We start from the raw sequence: 22,032 nt of genomic DNA, 5'->3' as shown, positions 1-22,032 counted from the left end.
AGACACCCAAGAGTGCCCAAAGACATGGAGCAGGCACCTCGCCTCTAGAGTAGACATCCAGAGGTTGACAAAGTAGAGGCAGGGCCCTAGTTTCTTCAAACATGCAGCTGCAAAGTAGCACACAGTATAAGGTAGATGTACTGACTTTGGTTGAAATACACTTCACTTGGCAAGATTGAAAGTCCTGTCAGGCATCATACATTCACCATCTGTGGTACTACTGCATGGAGATCGTTGTGACATAGCACCTTTTCAAATAAAGTCACTGTGGTGTTGGAGGCACATTAAATCGTTGTGGCTGGAGCATCCCATGACTGTAATGTAACCACACCTCCTAGTCACTGTAAACCTTTTATGGCTGGAACACCAAATGCGGTTGTAGTTGAACTACTCCTCCAACTCACTGTAATCCTTTTGGTATGATGTGGCTGGAACACCAGATGTGGCTGTAGTTTAACTACTCCTCCAACTCACTGTAGTCCTTTAGTTGGCTGTAGTATTCCCAGGCTGTAGTGTCCTTTGGTGATGACACTGCCCTGTGGGGCTGGCGCTGGCTTGCCTGGAAATACTTTCTTTGTAGATGTAGTTGCTTGTGGGATCTCTTGGTTTCTCTTGAAGTTTCTTTGTAGTCCCTTTGTTTCTGTGCTGTACCAAGAGTCTCTAGGGTCCAAGTCCACTCGTCGCCAAAATTATGTTGTTATCTATGAAGATAGACACCTGGAGCCAGGAGGTAATATTAAGCCTTCTTTATTCAGTCTCCAGTACAGGTCACATCTGTCTTGACTCCAGCCAGCCTAGTGTGGTACCAGCCCCACCAGGAGCAGCCTGCCTAGCTGCTCAGCCCATCTCGAACTGCCAACACTCATCCACTCAGACACCCAGGCATTCCATGCATCACAGGCACACCAACATTCCATGACCATCTCACGCTCTGGCTGAGCAGCTAGAGGCAGCAGGGCTGGAGTACATGTTATACAATTAAGTAGGGTATAACAGTCTTGTTTTCCTTACACCCACTTTAAACTAGGCTTTAAGTGCACTATACCACTTACTTTTGGGTGGTTCATGCAGTAACGTGTGTAAGTATGCATGTAAAAGGCATTGCAAATGGTTCTGAATACTCTCAAGGTAACAACTTTGTGAATGTTCCCCTCCTTTCTTTTACATTTTCTCATCTATCTCTCTTGACGCGTAAACAAGTACTCATTGAAATGTCAGTTACAGGTGTGGCAAATCAGTGATATCTACACTGAAAGCTTTTTGACAGAATCCGGAGTTTCATTTCTGTGTAAAAATCCAATTACTCTTTCATAAAGGTCTGTCTTTATGGGTGGACTTTTCCACAGGACTAAGAGTTATGGGCAGGAATCAGGACGTATATTCTGGTTTACTGAAGTTATACTCTTACAGTCCGCAGATTTTGGACCCACTTCACAAAGCTTTTTCTGTATATACATGAGGTTTACACATGAAAAAGTCTAAAACTCAGGCGGCAGGACTGACAAATGATTCATAAATCAAAAGATGTTGTTTACCTGTGCAGACAGTTCTCCCCGCCTAAAGACATTATGCCCATAGTTGACACCCCTACTGAGACTGTATACACATTCTACATTAGCAATGCACTATTAAATATGTTAAAGAGACTATCCAATGAATGATGTCACAATACCTCTCTAAACCCAGGTAAACATCATCAAACAAAGGAACATTCTGGAACACTTATTGTTGGTGATTATTAGAGATACAAGACTGGGTAAAGAGGACTGTTTCTTTTTCTACATTCGAAGGCCCGTGTAATTGTGACAGAGAGGTTTGTGGTACATTTTGTTGCTGGAACTGCTCCAGTGTAATTGTGCTTTGACTGTTAATATTCATCGGTAATGTCCTCTATTCACAGACTTTGAGGAAATTGGCATCTGAGTCCTCTATTTATTAGGAGTAAATTCAATTGTTTCATTGTACCGTTCACATTCTTGAACGTACCCATTCATGAAAACATTATTAGAACTCTGCATTGGTATAATTCTTTCTCACTTCTCACTTAGGTGCCATCACAAAGCATACTTTCTAATAGGAATACTTATGTTGGGGATTGATTTTATTCCATCTTTTCATGTTACTTTGGAAAAGGTCCAAGGCATAACACCATAGGCAGGTTGATCATCCAAACTGCCATCCAGTTTGTGATGGTGGAAAAGACAAATCTGAAAATGAATAAATACAAAGCGTGATGTGCAGCTGTTCTCTCATAAGACAAAGCACCATATATGCTGTGAAAGCGATTCACTTTCATGGGCGTATTACTAGCACAGTGGTAGAACTTGGTGCAAACACTGCACAGGGGAAATAGTGCAACCTCTCGATAACAGTACTTACCTGGACGATACCTGTGTCCAAATGTTTATACTGGAAATGGGGAATGTATGTTACGTATTTTCACAAATTTGATATACATGACCTGTTATCAAACCCAAAAAATACCCCAATTTTTTTCTTCATACACTTAAATTCATAATCCTTGCTTATAGGAATATACTAATTAATACCACTCATGGCCATAGTGCCAAGACCCCTGTTTATTTATGATTATTTTTTAAAGCACATCGTTGGCCTTGCAAGGGACTGCTAGTCCTCTATAAACTATTGTGCCCTAAACGGAATTAATGAACCCATTGTGAATGAGGCCTAAGTGGACAAACCAAGTGTTCTGAATTTTTTTAAAGTTTAGCTGGATAGGTTTTCAATGTTTAAGGGATTAAATTCCATATTAAGGCTTCTTGAGCTAAAAAAATTCTTTTGCCTCAAGTTTTAAGTCTACGTTTTGATATATCAGGGAGCTTTTCAGAGACCAATCACAGATTCTTTTTTGAGGAGAATATGCATGCTTGTTCAAAGGAAAATACTTTTTAGGTCGAGCCTGGGCAGCGCTTGCGCTGCTCTACGAGGCATGCTGTATTCGAGGATGGACTTTAAGCTCCGCCCACTCTGCCCATATTTTTCATTGGCATGTGTCATTGTCCTTTGTAAATGCTGGCTTCTGATTCATTAATAGGCTTGTTAGTTCCTCCTTAGTACCGCCTTGTCTTCATTTGTAACCTCCCATGAGGCCTGGCACCTTTACTTCTGTTGTTACACAGTATGTCTTAATTAGTCTCTAAGCACTATTTTCTTTAATGAGTTTCTCCTACTGCAGGCACGACATGCTTTCCTGCAACATTCAGCAGGCCATGCACTCTTTTCCTTTCCAAGCAGCCCGGGACAATGGCGGACGCTTCTTTAAATGAAATAGGTCTCGCATTTACAAGAGTTTGAGCTATTGGCATTGTAAATGACAATGCCTTTTATTTATGTGTTAATTATCAAAACAGATAAATAAAAGGCATTGTCATTTACAATGCCAATAGCTTAAACTCTTGTAAATGTGAGACCTATTGCATTGCAAATTCTTCTTCTTAGCAGTAACCAACAAAGCGATAGTGTTGCATGAAAACCTCAGATTAGACGGCCGAAATCAATCCTACATTGGGCAAATGCATTGATTGTCATCACACACTAGTGGAAAGATTGGAACGGAAGGACTTTTCTCCACACTCAAAGATGATAAAAGCTGATTGTGGTGGTATTCACGGCTACATCAGCAAGAGCCAAGAATCAGTTGGAGTCCTTAACAAGGACCCCATGCAGGGTACAATTAAATATTGTAACCTTTTTATGTGAGGATAATTTCTATTTTTAATGGGTCTAATTCAAGGGATATGTGTTTTGAGTCCTCTCCATGAAAGATGAAGGCGATCTATGCATCGCCTGCATACATGCAAAATGTCAGTTGGAACTGACTAGCAATATAGCCGGAGGCAAAAACAGAGAATAAATAGAAAATGTGACAACACATGGGTTAAGGTGTAAAAGACAAAGGTGCTAATTGTACAGTTTGAGTTCTGTCCTTGAGAAAAGAGGGAATCCAATTCAAAGCTGTGCCATCGATTGAGTAATCTGACAAACATTGAATCACTAGATAGTAGTAGACGGTGTCAATTGCTGTCGACAGGTTGAGTAAAATACATTTATTGATTTAAGGTAAGTACATGTGGAATTAAGAATAGTAAATCAGTCCTTACCTATGCATAGTTACTGTCAGAATATAGTGGTAGCTGATATTGTGAACTTGTATTTTTGCAGGATGATATTTTTGTCGTCAATATTCTAACATAGAACTCACAGGGAGTTGCTTATGACATGAGTATCACCATTATCTTCTCAATTGACTCAACATTGGCTCAAATACTTCCCAACATCTCATGAAAACAAAGCTGAGATTATTAAATAATATTCGAACAGTAGTTGGTTTCACCTTCGAGCACACCAGAGCAGTGTTCTGTCGCTCTACACACCCCTCCTACCCCACACTGGCAGAATCTTCTTCTTTCCTGTACAGATTGAAAGAAGGGCTCCTTATATGTGCTTCACTCTGTTAGCCATTTCCATCTCCTCTAAATTTTTAACTTGCCTTATCATCAGCGGAATAAGGTCCTTTAGGCACAGTGTCAGTGATCCTGTGTCTATGATCCACCATCACTGTCTTCCCAAAGACAGGGAACCCATTTTCTCAGGCACTGGTCGGCCCTTACCTCCCACTGAAATAGGGCTTATGTGCCACAATGATTTTGCATCTCATAATTCGATGTATGGATTTCCAAAGCAATGACCTGACCCTTCTTGTAGACCAGGAGCTCTAAGAGCCCATGTCTGATTCCCAATCACAAATTATGCTTCGTGCACGGGGTTTAGAAATCAGGAGCACCTCAACAAATCAAATCATTGTAATTACCTGGTAACTGCACTAAAGTGACATCACATCCAAGGGTACACACACACTGCCTAGTATGCAGAACCAGAAATCCCAGATAATAAGCCCATACAAAACATCATAGCAAAACGAACACCAATACCCTGTCGTGTGATGTTGCATGCTCTTTATTGAAGAAAACAAGACTGTGTGAGAATGCAAGTACTAGTGTGGGGACCATGTCACAAATGGTGCTTTTTCCAGAGCTTGGCCATTACTAGCAGTGTTGCAGGTGATCTCATGTGTTATAATGTTCGCTCTTTGACAGGTAAATGGGCGCGAGATTCCAGGACCACTCTTTGATTTTGGCTTGCTGGTTTACCACACTGGGAAAACTTTGTTTGAGAATGAAAGCGGCCCTTTCTTCTATCTATCCAAGGTGAGTAAGTAAATGTCAAAATGTATATCACATGCAATACAAAGCAACCCACCACTTGGGACAGACAAACATATGCAGGTTGCTACTACCGCTGTCCTATCAGTGCATAAAAGGAGATCTTTTTGTAATATTATGTGCAAGTTTGTGAGAGCTCTCTTAACGCCTGTACCCTCAAAACAATGATGATATTGCTGTAGGTGTGTTGATCAAAATTCCCCTAGTGACTTGAAGAAGGGCCTACAAATGGGATGTTGGCACTACGGGAAAATTCTCTGGCTTTATTTCCCTAGAATTGTAGTGCACTTTGTCTTCAACAGATCTTATATAGCAGTAAAGGGGAAAAATATGAACTTGGAAACCAAACATCGGAGACCTCCCAATAGAGTAGGCCAGATTGCCTTGAACTGGTAAACTTTTTAACAGGAGCCAATCGATTTGGTGGAAAACTGGGAAGCTATGTGCATTGAAACAAGGTTTCAACCGTGTGTGAATCCATTTTTCTGTGTTCCCATTCTATGTGCGTGGATGCGTGGATGTCCCTACCTTTAGCTTCCTGACAGTTAGAACATCTGTTATCTGTTATCTTTTATCTGCACTGAGAAGAGGCACGCTTGCTACCAAGACACCCTCGGGCATACGAGCGCAATATAAAATTCTATAGCATAACATAACATAAGTCTTACCCTGCTTATATACACTGCTGTGGTGTGGTTATATTTCACATGTGATGCAATTGACACAACTACAATGGATGAAAGGAAACTCCTGGTTCTGCATTTATCTTTTATGGTGTGATGTGTTGTGTATGTTATGGTTAACAAATCATTTGCCAATTCCTTTACCCTTTGGCACTTTAGGTTCTTGAGAATACTGCTGTCGTGTTTGCCCTAGAGAGGGTCTCCATGGAGAGAGTAGTCAAACAACGATTTTTGGCCCCTCTGAGTGTGGGTGAAATGAGGAGGGGTTTCCCTAAGGTGATGATCTGTGGGGGAGGGCAGATTTTGTAAAATTCCAAACAAACAACTATGGGTGTTAATTGTTTCATGTGTTATCCCTATGAGATGTTCTACATTGGGAGGTGTGGGTCTTGCAACCATCCACTTCACCCTAATCAGCAAAGGCAGTGATATTCTTTATTTCTTTATTTCGGCCAATTTGGCCATAAAAGACACATGTATATATATAAAAAAAAAAAAACAGAGAATCATAATAGCATACATGCAGCAACACTTTAAAATAATAAGTTTAAAAATGTAATACAAGAATAAATTTTCATCTCCTCAATTTAAAACACATTTCATTTTAGGAACAGATTTTTATAAGCATATACGGAGGTCCTACTCAGAGTATCTGACCAAGTTTCCTGCGAATAATATACACAGAGTAAAGGAACCTGCTTATGCTAAATACAATAAACTGGGTTGTATTGCTTTTTATAATCCTGTATGCTGTAGAACAGGATCTGGTTCCTAGGAGAGTACACATGGGTTTTAGCCATTTCTTTCGAGCCTTCAGGTAGGCACTACAACCAAACAACATGTGAACCTCATTCTCCGTACAGGAGTTTAAGCACATAGGACAACACCCGCTTTTGTCATTCAGGCCTCCCAGTCTTTTCTGTGACCAGCGTTCTGTATTATAGTTCAGCATAAGGATCCCATATCTAAACTTCAAGTAAAGGGACTTTGCAATAGGTGGCTCAATTTCATCCAAAAAGGATTCGAAACGGGGTTCGTCCTTAAAGGATAAAAAACCTTGAATTAGAGACCCAACTCTACTTTCATGTACGAGCCTGTCACTCATGTAGGACCAAAAGGCTCGTTTTACTATAGATTTAGAAAAGGCCGGTAAATTGTCAGGATTCTCCCACATTGAGTACAATCCCAGAAGCATGAACCATTTTTTAATATGCACAAGCCACTGAATAGAGTTAAAAGAATCAAGAATCAACAATTCTTGAAGGCCATTTCTGTATTCGAGCAGTTCTGGGGTAGACCATAACCTAACCCAAAACATTAATGGTCTTATAATGGCAAAGTAATCTGTTCTTTTAAAATTCAAATCAAGCTGGAGGGGTATTAAAGGTGTACTATTCGGGACCCTAACAATAGCTCTCATGAATTTATTATCCAAGCCCTGAAAGCTGTCTCTGGCCCAAGGTCCCCATATCTCTGCTCCATACAACACAGCAGATTGAATTTTAAATTTAAAAAGCTCTAAGACAGGGGTTACACTCTTGCTTGTGCTAGCGTTCAGTCTACGTATAATAGGTTTAACGGTGTGGGCATATGATACCTTACTTTTCTCAACTTGGGCCTTCCAACTTAGTTTTGAATCAAGTGCAACGCCCAAATAGGAAAAGTTTTCCACAGTTCCTAGTTTCTGGCCATTCAAAGTCAAAAACCCTCTGTCCGGTTTGCTGGGGTTTAATGCCATACATTTCGTTTTATCAGCGTTTATTTCCAGACCCTTGGTCATGCAATAACAGCTAAAGGAGTTTAAGAGTGCCTGGAGTCCTTTTTTGGTCTGGGATATAAGAATGGTGTCGTCCGCAAAGAGCAACGCAGGCACCCTCTCTCCATTAAGCTGCGGGGAATCATTAGTACAACCATTCAAATAGTTGGGAGCATCATTAACAAACAAGGAAAACAAGGTAGGGGCCAAGACACACCCTTGGCGAACCCCACGTTCAATGGGGATGTTACGTGTCAGTTCACCATTTGGACCCCACCTGATGTTTGCATAATTTCCAGCATGCAGCTCAACTATTTGAGCCAAAAGACACCCTGGCAAGCCTACTTCACTTAAGGTCCTCCAGAGCAAGTTGCGAGGGACAAGGTCGAATGCGGCTCTCAGATCTACGAAAGCTACATACAAATGACCTTTCCTAATGTGCACGTACTTCCAGATCAAACAACAGAATCTGAATATTTGATCTATGGTACTAGTCTTGCTCCTAAAGCCGGCTTGAAATTTAGAGATTATTTTTGAGTCCTCCAGCCAATCATTAATCCGAAACAGTAAGTGTTTGGCATAGAGTTTTTGCAGGGTGTCCATTAGACTAATTGGTCTATAGTTTGAAGGTACCGATCTGTTCCCCTTTTTAAAGATTAACACAACTTCCGCTGCACGCCAACTATCTGGAAAGCAACAGCTTGTAGACAGAACATTAAATAAACGATTTACATAAGGAGCCCATACTTCGATGTCGTGTTTATAAAGATCCCCCGGTATTTTGTCAGGGCCTGGTGCTTTGCTATTTTTTAGTTCATTAATCGCCCTTATTGTTTCCTCCAGTGTGAAGTCAAGGGGTTCAATAGGAGGGGGGCACCATAATATCTTGTTGTCATCACCATCATATTGTTTGTAAAGGGATGTGAAATGGGTCACCCATGTCATTTCATCCAAAAACGTGTCTTTTACAGCTCTGCCTGCATGCCCCTCATTTGCCACCAACCTCCAAAACCCAACATTATCATTAGTTTTTGCAGCAACTAGCATTTCTGACCAAATCGACTCTTCCCATAGTTTTTTTGATGTTTTTTGGGCACACTTATATGCCTCCCTTGCAAGTTTGACTCCTTCTTTTGATTTGCTTTTAATAGCAAGCAAGAGGTTTCTCTTGGCCAACCTGCATGAGTGATCGTACCATAGTTTTCCGTGACTTCCCACTCTTATATTTTGTTGCTTTTTCCTTGGCATTTTTGACAAGCAAGTTTTTAGTTCACTGAAGAAAACATTGTGTAGTTCGATAAAGTGATCAAAGTGGACAGGTAGAAAAGATTGTCCAGCTATAGGTCCAAACATTTCCCCAAGGAGAGAGTACACCGATGCTAGGGCCTTGCCATCAGACAAAATATATGGCCATTTTACTGCACGTCTATTATTATTTATGTGTATATCCTCACACATTTTGCCATTGGTGGTCTCAGATGATAGAGTAGCTAGGTTGGTAGTAATATCACTAAACATTTGCACATCAATGTAAAGTTCTAAAGGGTAGTGATCACTTTCCTCCCTACTTGCCACTTTTAAGTCAATCAAATAATGCCAAAGGTTAAGTGAAACAAGTATGAAATCTAGATTACTATTGGATTTCGCAAAAGTTGGTTGTTTTGTCAGGTCCGAAGGAAGGCGGCCGTTACATGCTCTTAGACCATGATCTGCCGTTAGCCTAAGCAATTGAACGGCCAAAGTGGAACACTTAACAAAGTTTGAGGTTTCAAGCTGGGGAATTTTGTACACCTGGTCCTCATCCTCAAAGACGTCATTAATACCAGAAACCGGTTCGAAATTACAGTTTAGGTCGCCTCCCAAAATTACCGGGGTATCTCCAACTACCTTTTTCAAAAAGAGATCCAGTGTTTCCAAAGTAGGTGAGACCTTGGAATGGGCAAGTGGTCTATTATAGACGTTGACAATGTAACATTCATTTCCATTTGGGGGTACAATTTTTAGGCCCAGAATATCGGGTGTTCCTGTCTCTATAATTTCAACCCTCATAACCAAGGTGATTTTAAGCCATATGATCAACCCCCCTGACGGTCTCCCCCTATCAGACTGAACTGCCTCAGTGCCATAGGTTTTGTATCCGACTCTATGAGGAACATCTATTGCCCATGTTTCTTGCAATAAACAAAGGTCACTAGTATCAACATAATCAGCCCATTCAGGATCCTTAAGATTTTTACCAACACCAGCAATGTTCCAAGACAAAATGAGAAAACGTGGGGTCAGTCTATTACTGGAACAGGTTTGATCATCAAAAGCCGGCATAAGTACCGGCTGATGATGAACATTACCTAACTGTATATCGGCAGTTTGATTCTCTGTCTCAATGACCACATCTCTTACTATAGTATTGGTTCCCCCATCTAGGCAACCCACATCCAGATCGTGACATACTTTACCAGCTGCTAGAGACCTTTCCTTGCTCTGGTGGTAATAAGACTTATTAACTAGTGTACAGTAGGTGTCATATAACCCTGGGAATACAATCTGGCATAGTCCCAAGTCAATCGACAGCATCTAGACAACTGAACCTGTTAAAGGTGGGAATACCAGACCACATATTTCGATCTGCCTGTCTAGCCAAGTTGGGTACATAGCCGTGACACTGTTTGACAGTGTTCCAATTGGACCCATATTGTATGGGCCTAGGTGGGGGGTAAAAAAACGATAGAGGCCTGGCTTCAATGGGTGGTGTATCTCCATATGATTTCCATTTGCAAATCTGTTCAACACTATGGGGTTCCTCAAAAGAAATGACTATGCAGTCACCCATAATTGATTTAGCCATGGGTCCTACCCACGGCACCCTACGAACCATGAGGATTTTACTTTTCATATGATTCGGAATGGGTTTATTCGAATTTAACCAATAGATCACTTTATTTTTTAGAGATTGAAAGTTCTCCTCATATTGTTTTTCTAATTCAGGTACCCCTGTAAGAACAATTACAAATGGGCTTGCCTCAGGTGGTAAATCTATATACCCTCCTTTAAAGTTGTTATAAGCATGGCCAGATTGATTGTTTGGCTTATTAGGAACATTGGCAAAAGATCTATCAGTCAAGGATTTATTGCTGACAGGTAGATTAAATGTGGATTTCTGTGGAACAGGGGTGTTGGGGATAGCAGAATGGGTAGTAGCAACATTTGGTAATTGAGGCGTTTTGCTTTGAACATGACCCTTCAGCAGAGATTTGTTAGAGGTATTTGCAGATGACGAGGTCGAGGGAATTATATTTGATGTAACTAATGTATTTGTTATCGATGTTTTATTTGTTCTTTTAACTATTTCCTCTTTTTGCTGCTGTATGCTAGTTGGATTTTTATTCAGAGGTATCACAGGAGCAGTAACTGGTGCTTGCATAGACACTATGGGTACATCAGTGCAATTGAGACTTAAGCTAGATAGTGTAATAACACTTTTTTCTACCTCAAGCAACTGATTCTCAATGCCAGTTAACCTCACTTCTAATGGCCTGAGTAGTTTCTTAAGCGTATCCCATACCAGTTTTAAAAACTCTTCCCTTCCCTTCCCTCTTCCTGTCCTACCATGTTCAAAGAATTTCTCTGGCCCTCATTGACAGAGTGGTCAGTCATTATGACCGAGTTTTGCTCATCTGTACTAGCATTGACGCTTTGAACAATTAGAGGCGCTTGGTCAGACATATTGTTAGCAATACTTACATTGAGTGTTTGCGGGGCCCCCCCTATAATATTTTGGCTAAAGGCTACCTTCGCCTTTTTTCTAGCATACGCAGATATATGTTTCCGTTTTCTCTTATGTTTTAATGATGTCTTAACAGGCACCTGGCTTTTAATCGGGTCTGTTTCCACCAATACCTTTTGCTTCTCACCATTTTTACTACCCACGATATTCCCTATCAGTGGGTCCGAAGATGGAGAGCTTTCAGATACAACACTGACAGAGGGGCCCGAGGGAACAAAGTCTTGATTAATAGAGGGAGTTGTTTCCTCAGCAGTAGAGTGGACCTCGACCAAGGTGATAATTGGTGTGGGGCCAGTAGTGCGCTCAGGGGTTTTTGAGGAGGCAATACTACCTAGAGAGGATTTTTTCCCTAATACTAGTTCGGTAGAGAGCCTCCTTGCAGACTCCAGCTCCAAGGATACTCTATGCTGGAGTTTAGTAATCTCATTATCAATTGAAAGGCTAGTCCTTGTGATAAAATCATCCAGGGTCCCTGTAGCCTTTTTCACGGATTTGGTAGACTTACTCCTAGTTTCACGGACAGACATTATTTAAACTATAGGTTGTTTAAAATTAAAACACAAGCGCAACTAAACAACGCAAATAAAAGAAAATATAACCAAGAGGGATGGCCCGGTCCGGTCTTAATCGGTCTATAACGGCCTAAAACGGCCCTGTCTTTGCCCAGTCTTAGCCCCGGTCTTTGCCCCGCGCGCGTCCCGCGTGCGCATTGCTATCACTGATTATCAGGGAGAAGAACAGGTGGAGGGGGCGGGAAGAGGACCAGCTGCGGCCGATCAGCGCCGCTGAGCACGCTGGTCCTCGCAGTCCCGCCTCTGTCCTTGGTGTCAGCTGTAATGTCCCTGAAGGCGCGTTGGTGCTCCAATGCACGAGTGAAAACCAAGGGCTGGATCCCCAACAAGGTCTCTTGCCTGCGAGCGGCTCCCGCGAAGCGGGGGCCGCGAGGCGTGGCGAAGTGGCCAGAAAACGGACAGGCAAACAGGAGCAGCACTCCCAGCAAGGTCAGTGAAGTTACCCAAGCAGCTCCCACTCCGCAGTGATTTTAACAGGTGGAGGGGGCGGGAAGAGGACCAGCTGCGGCCGATCAGCGCCGCTGAGCACGCTGGTCCTCGCAGTCCCGCCTCTGTCCTTGGTGTCAGCTGTAATGTCCCTGAGGGCGCGTTGGTGCTCCAATGCACGAGTGAAAACCAAGGGCTGGATCCCCAACAAGGTCTCTTGCCTGCGAGCGGCTCCCGCGAAGCGGGGGCCGCGAGGCGTGGCGAAGTGGCCAGAAAACGGACAGGCAAACAGGAGCAGCACTCCCAGCAAGGTCAGTGAAGTTACCCAAGCAGCTCCCACTCCGCAGTGATTTTAACAGGTGGAGGGGGCGGGAAGAGGACCAGCTGCGGCCGATCAGCGCCGCTGAGCACGCTGGTCCTCGCAGTCCCGCCTCTGTCCTTGGTGTCAGCTGTAATGTCCCTGAAGGCGCGTTGGTGCTCCAATGCACGAGTGAAAACCAAGGGCTGGATCCCCAACAAGGTCTCTTGCCTGCGAGCGGCTCCGCGAAGCGGGGGCCGCGAGGCGTGGCGAAGTGGCCAGAAAACGGACAGGCAAACAGGAGCAGCACTCCCAGCAAGGTCAGTGAAGTTACCCAAGCAGCTCCCACTCCGCAGTGATTTTAACAGGTGGAGGGGGCGGGAAGAGGACCAGCTGCGGCCGATCAGCGCCGCTGAGCACGCTGGTCCTCGCAGTCCCGCCTCTGTCCTTGGTGTCAGCTGTAATGTCCCTGAAGGCGCGTTGGTGCTCCAATGCACGAGTGAAAACCAAGGGCTGGATCCCCAACAAGGTCTCTTGCCTGCGAGCGGCTCCCGCGAAGCGGGGGCCGCGAGGCGTGGCGAAGTGGCCAGAAAACGGACAGGCAAACAGGAGCAGCACTCCCAGCAAGGTCAGTGAAGTTACCCAAGCAGCTCCCACTCCGCAGTGATTTTAACAGGTGGAGGGGGCGGGAAGAGGACCAGCTGCGGCCGATCAGCGCCGCTGAGCACGCTGGTCCTCGCAGTCCCGCCTCTGTCCTTGGTGTCAGCTGTAATGTCCCTGAAGGCGCGTTGGTGCTCCAATGCACGAGTGAAAACCAAGGGCTGGATCCCCAACAAGGTCTCTTGCCTGCGAGCGGCTCCCGCGAAGCGGGGGCCGCGAGGCGTGGCGAAGTGGCCAGAAAACGGACAGGCAAACAGGAGCAGCACTCCCAGCAAGGTCAGTGAAGTCAGTCAGTGATATTCGTTTTTGGAAACCTCTGTTCTTCCATTGACCTACAAGGATTCATGTCTTTTATATTCATAATGCTGTGTTGAAAACTCTTCTGTTTCTTGACTAGGCTGTTTGTTGCTGGGCTAGGTTCTATTGGTGTTGTTCTGAGCATTTTTTCCCTGTCTCCTTGTAATCGATTGAGAGGTGTTCTCTTCTCTTCCTATTTCTATTAATTTGAAGTCCGGTATTTCTCAATCTGGTGTTGAATTGTGCCAGAGATTCCCTTGCCCCATGCAGCTATGTCCCAGTGTAGTGTGTGCCCAGCATTCTGCTTTAGCAGGTTCTGATTATCAAAAAGGAGAACAGAATGCTACTGGGACAGGCCCTTTACAGCCGAATCCCATTTAGATACATTTACCTGATGAGCTCAATGATGTAGGAAGGTATTGCAATGGGAAGACATCAACAAAGATAGAGAAACTGGGAGTAATTAAGATCCAGCATGTACACTCCAAACAAATAATCACCAAAGAAAAATTAGCTGTTCCTTCAAAAAAATGAAGGTTAACGCCATTCATGTACCCTAATGATTGCCAGGTTTGAAGGTATATTAAAAATATCGGAGCAAGAGCTCTCACCTTAGAGGTGGTATGCTTCATTAACAGGCTAGCTCTTCACTGGGCTGGTGCTGCAATGCCCAACGAGCCCCTGAGCCTTTGTATGATGAGCTTGACAACTATTGATCTAGGCTTGTTTCCATTTGTCATAGCTGATGTTGCTTTTTGATTTTTTGGGTGTGGTGAGAATGTTTCTGAAACTTTCTGGCGCCCATTTTCTCTTCTAGCAGTGACACTTTGAATCTCTCTTTTGCTTTGCAGACCATTATGAAGTGGTTTTCTTTTCCGTAAACTTTGCATATCTGTCCTATGGCTTGACATTTACCTTCATCAGGAAATGAAAATCCACCTCAGAAACATAACTTTGATTTCTTTAAAGATGTTGGCTTACTTGTGCTTGCTTTCCACGATCAGGGCTTGAAACATGATGGGCAGTTCCGACTTCTATATCAACAGCTTGTCGATCTGCTCATTTTTCCGCTCTTGCAGCCATTAGCATTTTCTCCAGATTGTGTGTTTCTCTCAACATGTGCCTTCTAAACTAATCGGAAAGGCAGCCATCAATGATTCTGAGACCCATGGCTTCTTCGATGGTGCAATCACAGAACTTGCAATGCTTAATGAGTGTATCAAGTCTTTCAACAAACTCATCCATTGTTTCACCAACCTGTTGTTGTGCTTGTTTGATGATGTATCCTTCATAGTCGACATTCAGCATTGCATTGAACTCCGCTTCCAATGCTTCTTTTATCTTTTAGTACAATTTTGCTTCAGTTGGCGAGACTTTCTTTATCACTTCTTTCACTCCATCACCAGCAAGGTTATTAAGTATTTAATGATCTTCTTACCATCTTCTTCTTCTAACGCATCTATGAATTCATCAAATGGTTCAATCCATGCAAGCCACCTTGCACCAATGTTGTGTTTCTTTGCCACCTCGAATGGCAGTGGTAGTTTCAGGCAAACTACTGCTGTATATTTTGCGCTCCCTTCTGCCGACATTGTGTTGGCACGTGCCATCCGGGCAACCGCGATGGAGGGTAGCACCTGCAATGTCTGCAGACACAACCCATGTGTTTGTGCTTAGGTCTCCACGCCCGATCGGAGGTCATAAAAGGCTTCACTCGCTTATGTCGGTAAGTACGTTTCTGCTTTCGTACCTGGTTGTCACTGCCTTTATCGTTTGGTTTGCCTGGATAATGGCTCTGTGTTACGGCGCAGTGCAATATTTCTTTTTTCAGCCTTACCAGCAGATTCTGGCGGGCTTCTCAAATGTACTCTTCTGTTTGGGACTTCAGCTTCTTCCAGGGCCGTTTACAAGCTGGAGCAGGGCTTTGCCTCCACATACACCGACTTCATACTGCTTCACATCGATTTGGGGTGCAGTTTGCTGTACTCTTGCAAACTCACAGTCAGAGCAGTCTTGTTTCTTCAGGGCATGTATCCCCTACTAGTCACCAGTTGTAGCGTCCTCCCCAGCCCAGGTACATGCAAATTAATTATGCCACACACGGAGCTCTGTAACAGACGTCTTTATTCTTCAGCATACGGCCACAGACTGAATGCATTGCATCATGACTTTAATAACCATACCATAACACCTCCCAGCTGCTTGCGTACCTCCTATTTAAAGTCTGCCCAGAACCATGAGATTCCAAGTGCTCATAATCATAAAGACACTACAAGCTCATGCACAGTCTCCACATTCGGGGAGGCAATTGGATAACTAATGCAGCCACATGATTATCTGCAAGTTTGTATCTCTCAGTTTACGGACAAAAGGGGTCCATGAGAAGATTTATTAGGAACACTGGGCCTAAATTACCGACTATCCGTTTAAATTACAGACGAGTGGTCCCCCTAATGTAAAATAGTGGTGCGGGCCCCATGAAAAGTAACGCTTTCTTATTTTTATTGCAATATCTGGATCCATTCTCCTTCATTAGAATGAGCCAGCAACGCATAAAAGGTAAAAAATCAAACAAAAAAGGCAATTAGGTTCTGTTGTACCCTGTGTATCTTGCACAACTCACTCCTGGTTTGATTGCACCCCCAAGGAGCATCAGGCAGTTTGGGGGAGTGAACTCAGCTGAAGCCTGTGCTCCAGATAGCACGGCGTTTTCAAGTGGATGCCACTTTAGTAAATGTGTAAGCCAATGCGTAGGGGGTGGGTGAGTAACAAGGACAGACAGGGTAGGACTGGCCTATAGGGCAATATGTCAGTGCCCAAATGGCGGGTCCTACAGGCAGCAGTCGAAGTGAATTGAAAAAGGGTACGTGAACTGTGATACATAGTCCAATCGAGGTGTGGTGAGTGAGAGCAGGGGTGGGTTCAAAGGTGTAGCTAAAAAGAACAAAATATTCTGTATTTTTTTGTTAGTCTTTCACCCTCAAGTACTTGTATATAAAATAACACACACCTTATCTGAAAAATAAATGCAAGTTAAACTAATCAGTGATAGATGCCCTATTTTATGTGGTGAAACCTCTCTTGGTTAATGCGATCACTGCAGATATGTGTGTGTGTAACCAGAGAACCACAGAATTGAATTCTGTTTGGTACAGTTGGCAATAGTGAATTGTGTGTTTTCAGTGTTACGAAGGCCCAGCCTGTAACAATAAGCACTGCGAATATGTAAGTTATTATTTTAAACTTGTGTTAGACACAGTATAAGATAGGCTGACAAAAGTGCAGAAATAAATTTAGGTTTAGGATAAAAAAGTGCTTTCAAAATATAGATCGGAGTAATATGCGAACTGTGCCTAGTGCAAAAGTTTATTTATAAGTGTCCATTAAAAGCACGCACTCCACAGCTCTTCCCACCGGAGTGGGAACCAGAGCTGTGCCCACTCCCCCGAGCGCCTTGAGACCCTCACGGATGAGTAGCGCGCTTTATAAACCCCTGATTGATTGATTGATTCCCATCACCTTACAGACAATAACCCTCAAAAGGAATACTCTTTAGTGACTCCATCAATTGAAGCAAATACCGGCTTTCAAGCAGCAATTGCATTTGCAGATTTACCAGTTACACACTTTTACATTTCTTTCAGACAGCAGGCACCCTGACAAGGAGGCTTGTTTCTTGTTTAGCTGTCTGTCCCTCCCGTGGCTTTACAGCACAGGAGACTCTCTTCATTTCCACTTCAGCTGAGGCATCTCAAATGCCGGAATTTACTGTCCCAGGACAGTTGCCTTTTTACATAAAGAAGTGGAACTGTTTTTGTCAAATTAAAAAAAGTATGGACACAGCCTGCCCCTGAGATCCCGCCCACTTCAACCTCTGCCGACTTGTCAGCGTGTGGGTTGATATTTTTTGGGCTGTTTGTTGGCCTGTTTACAGTCTAATGGGACGGTTATACTGGTGATTTTCATAATATCACCACAAACATTGTCTGCAGCAAACACAGACGCATGCTGTTTTTCTCTTACCTTGCAAGACCCCTGTACAGCGTGTCTTTACAAGTTCAACACTGTTGCGATTTGCAAATGAGCACCAATTTTTTGGCTGTCAATTTGCTATTGGGGGCGAATTCTTTTGGGGTCCCCTGGCCGATTTTGTATCCCCTTTGTATTTTGGTCGCCCCTGAGCAGTCTGTGTTCTTCCTCGACTCCACTAGGAGTGTGCAGCATTTTGACCCCGTTCCTCAGTTTGCCCCATTTAAACTTACTTAAACTCCGCTATGTACCGTGGAGCCTTTCTATGCACTCAGTACTTTTAGCCTAGCGCTTCATACGGTGCTCCCATCCATGACCCTTGGTGTTCAGAGTAACATGCAAAGCTTTTAATATTTGCACAGAAATTATCATGATGAGAATCTAATGCACCTAGTACAAGAATGTAAAACGTTGTGAAGAAGTGTACTTCTGGAGAGAGAGCAGAGGGTTTCTGCAAACCAGAATATGCTTTTCTGTCATCAGAAGAAATTAATCAGTGGTAAGTGTTGCTAGCAGTGTGCTGCTGTCCATGCTCGGGGTTATCAACTATTTTTGGTTTTCTTTGTGCATTTTTCCTTTATTACTGAGAATATTTCTACTGGTAGCAGTGCTTAATTTGCAAAAACGTTAATACCAGGTCCCTGATGAGAAGGCCGCTGCAGCATGCCTAGACAGCTTGAATTATCAATTCTTAATGTACATCGAATTATTAAACACTGTTGATGTTCTCACCTCAACAATAGAAACACAGCGCCACCATGTTGTGAACTTTCATGAGTGCAGGTGTTGAGAATTAGGTGCCGAGCACCAGCAAACACAGTCTCAAATTAAGTCCTAGAAAATGAAAGTGAAAAATATTTAGTAAACAAAAGAACTAAAGAGATAAATCCAAAAAAGTGATAAAACAATGAAAACAGCAGAAAAACAAGCAGTTTCTTCATGTTATAGTTTAAAATGCGAGCAATATGACATATTGGATTTACATATGTATGTATTGCATAGTTCTTTGTGAAATTTGCAGAAAATTGGTCCAAATCATAGTAAGAGTTCAGTGGGTTAATATACCTACTCCAGAGTTCAATTTGTAGGCCACAGGTAACAATTCTGCTCCCATTTAGAAGACAACGTGCATTTATGCACATACTGTAAACATTTGTGTGTAACACACATACTGTAAACATTTGTGTGTAACACAGATACTGTAAACATTTGTGTGTAACAGCTTCCAAACATAGTGAAATAGATCCGCGATTTAGACCGCCCACTTCAGAAATGTGTTTGTAATTTGTATGTGTCAGGTTCCACTCTCTGTTTAGTAGCACACTTACATTTTAGCTCTACAACAGCAGAAGTATGTATAAGCTTAAACAAGCATTTGCAATGCAATCGGTCTCGCCTTTGGGACCTTATATGTATTTAGCTATGCAGCACATTAGCCTGGGTGCTGAAACATCTACTGTTCTTTAACAGGAGGGAAAGTAGGCTCCAAGCTGTGTGACACGCCCGATATGGGAACACACAGAGAGAAATATTGCCTTTCAGCGGGAAATGGTATAGTCCAAAGCTCTGTTTTAATATAAAATCAGGGCCTTCGGTGGTCATATCACTAAAAATACAAGATTTAGAAAGAAATATTGTCTACAGGTGCTTGTGGAAGACAATTTCTATGGGTTGGAATCTAGAGAATGCTAAAGTGATTCTAGTATTTTACTGACCTCTGCTGGTCGTTTTCTATCAAGAAAGTTAAATAGAGGCAGTTGCCAGAAAAATTAAAAAAAGAAAGTCCCTCAGCAGAAAGCAATTCTGGTATTTTTCTATCAAGACAGTTCAATAGAGGAAGTTGAACAAGCAGAAAGCAATTCTGGTATTTTACTGACCTTTACTGGTAGTTTTCTATCAAGACAGTTAAATAGAGGCAGTTGATCAGAAAACAAAGTCCCTATGTGGAAGCAGACAAGTCCTAGGGCTGATCTTCAGAGCCCACAAAGTACATACACATATAAGTATATACTAAAGTATATACAAGAGGTCTCAAATGCTCTACCTAAAAAGCACTGGTCAAAACAGGCTTACATGGGGAAATGTGTGTTACTGTGCATTGTGAAATCTAGGTGTAGGGATGCCTGCTGCATGGCATTAGAAGCTTTCACACCCGCTGGAGAGATCCTAGCTGTAGGGTTTCTGGCATTCTGATATTTTTTGGCATACCCCGCACAACTATTTGGCATGAATATGCATGTCTAGGATTTTCATCATGATTCTGAGACACAGAGCCTAGTACTGTGGTATATAGCTCACAAGTTAAGCTGTGGTAGCAGCATGCTATTTTTCTGATTGATAGTACTGATCAGACTTTATTTCTGTTTAGGGATGAGTGTGGGGTCCAACAAATGTAAAGTTTTGTTTCATTTTAACATCCAGACCTTGCACTGACATCCCTGTGTGCGTGTCATGTGCGTGTTGTATGGCTGGTGAATGGTAGCAGTGCTCCGTATTGTTTGTGAGCCACGGCTGCAGAGACCAGTAGGATCCATTTTTTCTATACCACTGGAAAACATAGCAGAATATGGAGAGTGGAGTGCTGCCTCGACAGGCAGTGGACTTTTATTCCGTGCATTCCTGAGTTAGAGGATGTAGCCTCATACAATGAAATGTGGACGGATGGAGACATGGCTGCCTTAGTTATCCATATGTGACCTGTTAGTAACTGTGTGATGATTATTTCTTCCTGAGCACTGCTATATGGATTGATAGTAGAGAAGGAGACACGAGTCAGCAGATTCTGTTGTCAAGCAGATGAAGTCATCCAGGCAGGACCTATTCCCCTTGGCCTTTCCCCTTAATGCTACTCAAGAAGGCTGATGACAGCCAGGTGCAGAGTGTACACACTTCATTGTGCTCATGTTGTGGATGCTTCATTTGGAGGCAGCATCATCAATACCTGCTGTAAAAGCCGCCAAATGTATGTGTCTGCTCTGCAGAAACAAAAATGAACTATAAAAGGAAACCATTCGAAACTGGTTCCTGGGCATTGAGAGTGGGATCAACATCTCTTGTCTGGAAAATGTTTATAAAAGTGGGACCCAAACTATCACACTTGGTTCCATATCTACGGTTTTTATTGACCGAAGAAGTGCTCCACATAGAACACAAAGTACTGCTGTGATTCAGAGCTGGTATCTTTGATAGCTAGTTTTTTTTATAGCTGAGGGGACATCACCTGAAGTCTGTACATCATGTTGGAGAGATGTGGGTCTGCCTGTGATCTATTCTGCTAAAATAGGGGAAGGAGCGCCTCACCCTGCAGGAAGAGACTGTCCGAGGAGATAGTGCCCAGCAGCTGTACCTCTAGTGTGGGAGTATTCCTGTCAGCGGGACTTTGCAATGCTTCCAGACATTCTGCTTCAGCCCAGAGCAACCATACTCAAGCACCAACACCGAGAGCCAGAGAAGGTGGGGCCGCCAGCCGCATTTTTGGAAGCTGAGAGCAGGACCACTCACCCGTGCTCTGGTTACCAGCCGCCTCACACTTGTGTTTTCCAAGCTCCTGATGAACCTGAACAATGACCATCTCTCCCGCTGCTAAACCATCAGTGAGTAATTGAACCCACTGGGACTAAATCACCCAAAATAATCCTATGAGTGACATATATAAAGACTGGCTTACTGGTAATAGAACCAGGAATGCTGCTTGCGCTATGTTACAGTGAGCTGTGCTATATTTATGTCTGAATATGTTTGTGCGGTTAAAACCATGTAGCACACACGTTAGAACAGTTTAGCTGATAACATTTCCTCTGTGTAGAGTTAAGTTTGGTATGTGAATAAAGTACTTCTATTATTACAAAGAAAAAAACTGGGCTGGATATTAGCTAAAGTGTCTCTTGTTTGATTCTTAGACTTCTGAGTCTGCCCCCACATTACTTCTCTGAGGAGCCCTTGACTGTTCACCCTGGCTTTCCTGAGAGTCAGGTTCGGAAAGGGTGTAATTGGCTTCCATTTTGCAGTGTCTTAGTAGGTCAGCCCTGGGGACATCAGTGGTAAATGTCCCTCAGCCCCAGGTTTGCGGCCTAGCATCCCCTGATGGCCCTATGGTACTCTCTGACACTAGACAGCAATAAACATTACAGTAGCATTGTTGATACTGGACTGAGTACAATAGGGGTCGTTGTAGCACTCTGTAAACTAGACAGTATTGTGGACACTGGACAAATAAAGGCATTGCTGCAAGTGTGAACTTCTGGCACATGTGCCTGTGGACCACGGACTCTGGCATAGATTATG

General features: G+C 43.1%; 1 protein-coding gene across 2 annotated transcripts in view; it reads left to right on the top strand.

Annotated features, from left to right (window-relative positions):
* Positions 1 to 22,032, top strand: part of LOC146862321 (ureidoglycolate lyase-like) — a 368,574-nt gene that overhangs the window by 162,245 nt on the left and 184,297 nt on the right. For both annotated transcript variants that reach the window (XM_085641525.1, XM_085641524.1), the window contains exon 6: positions 5,118 to 5,228. In XM_085641525.1, the coding sequence (XP_085497651.1) occupies positions 5,118 to 5,228 (111 nt within the window). The remainder of the gene's footprint in view (positions 1 to 5,117; positions 5,229 to 22,032) is intronic.

This window comes from Triturus cristatus, chromosome 2_2 (assembly GCF_964204655.1).
Source record: "Triturus cristatus chromosome 2_2, aTriCri1.1, whole genome shotgun sequence".
Lineage (NCBI taxonomy): Eukaryota > Metazoa > Chordata > Amphibia > Caudata > Salamandridae > Triturus > Triturus cristatus.
Note: the sequence above shows the minus strand (reverse complement) of the source record. Positions and strands in the feature narration are given on the sequence as shown.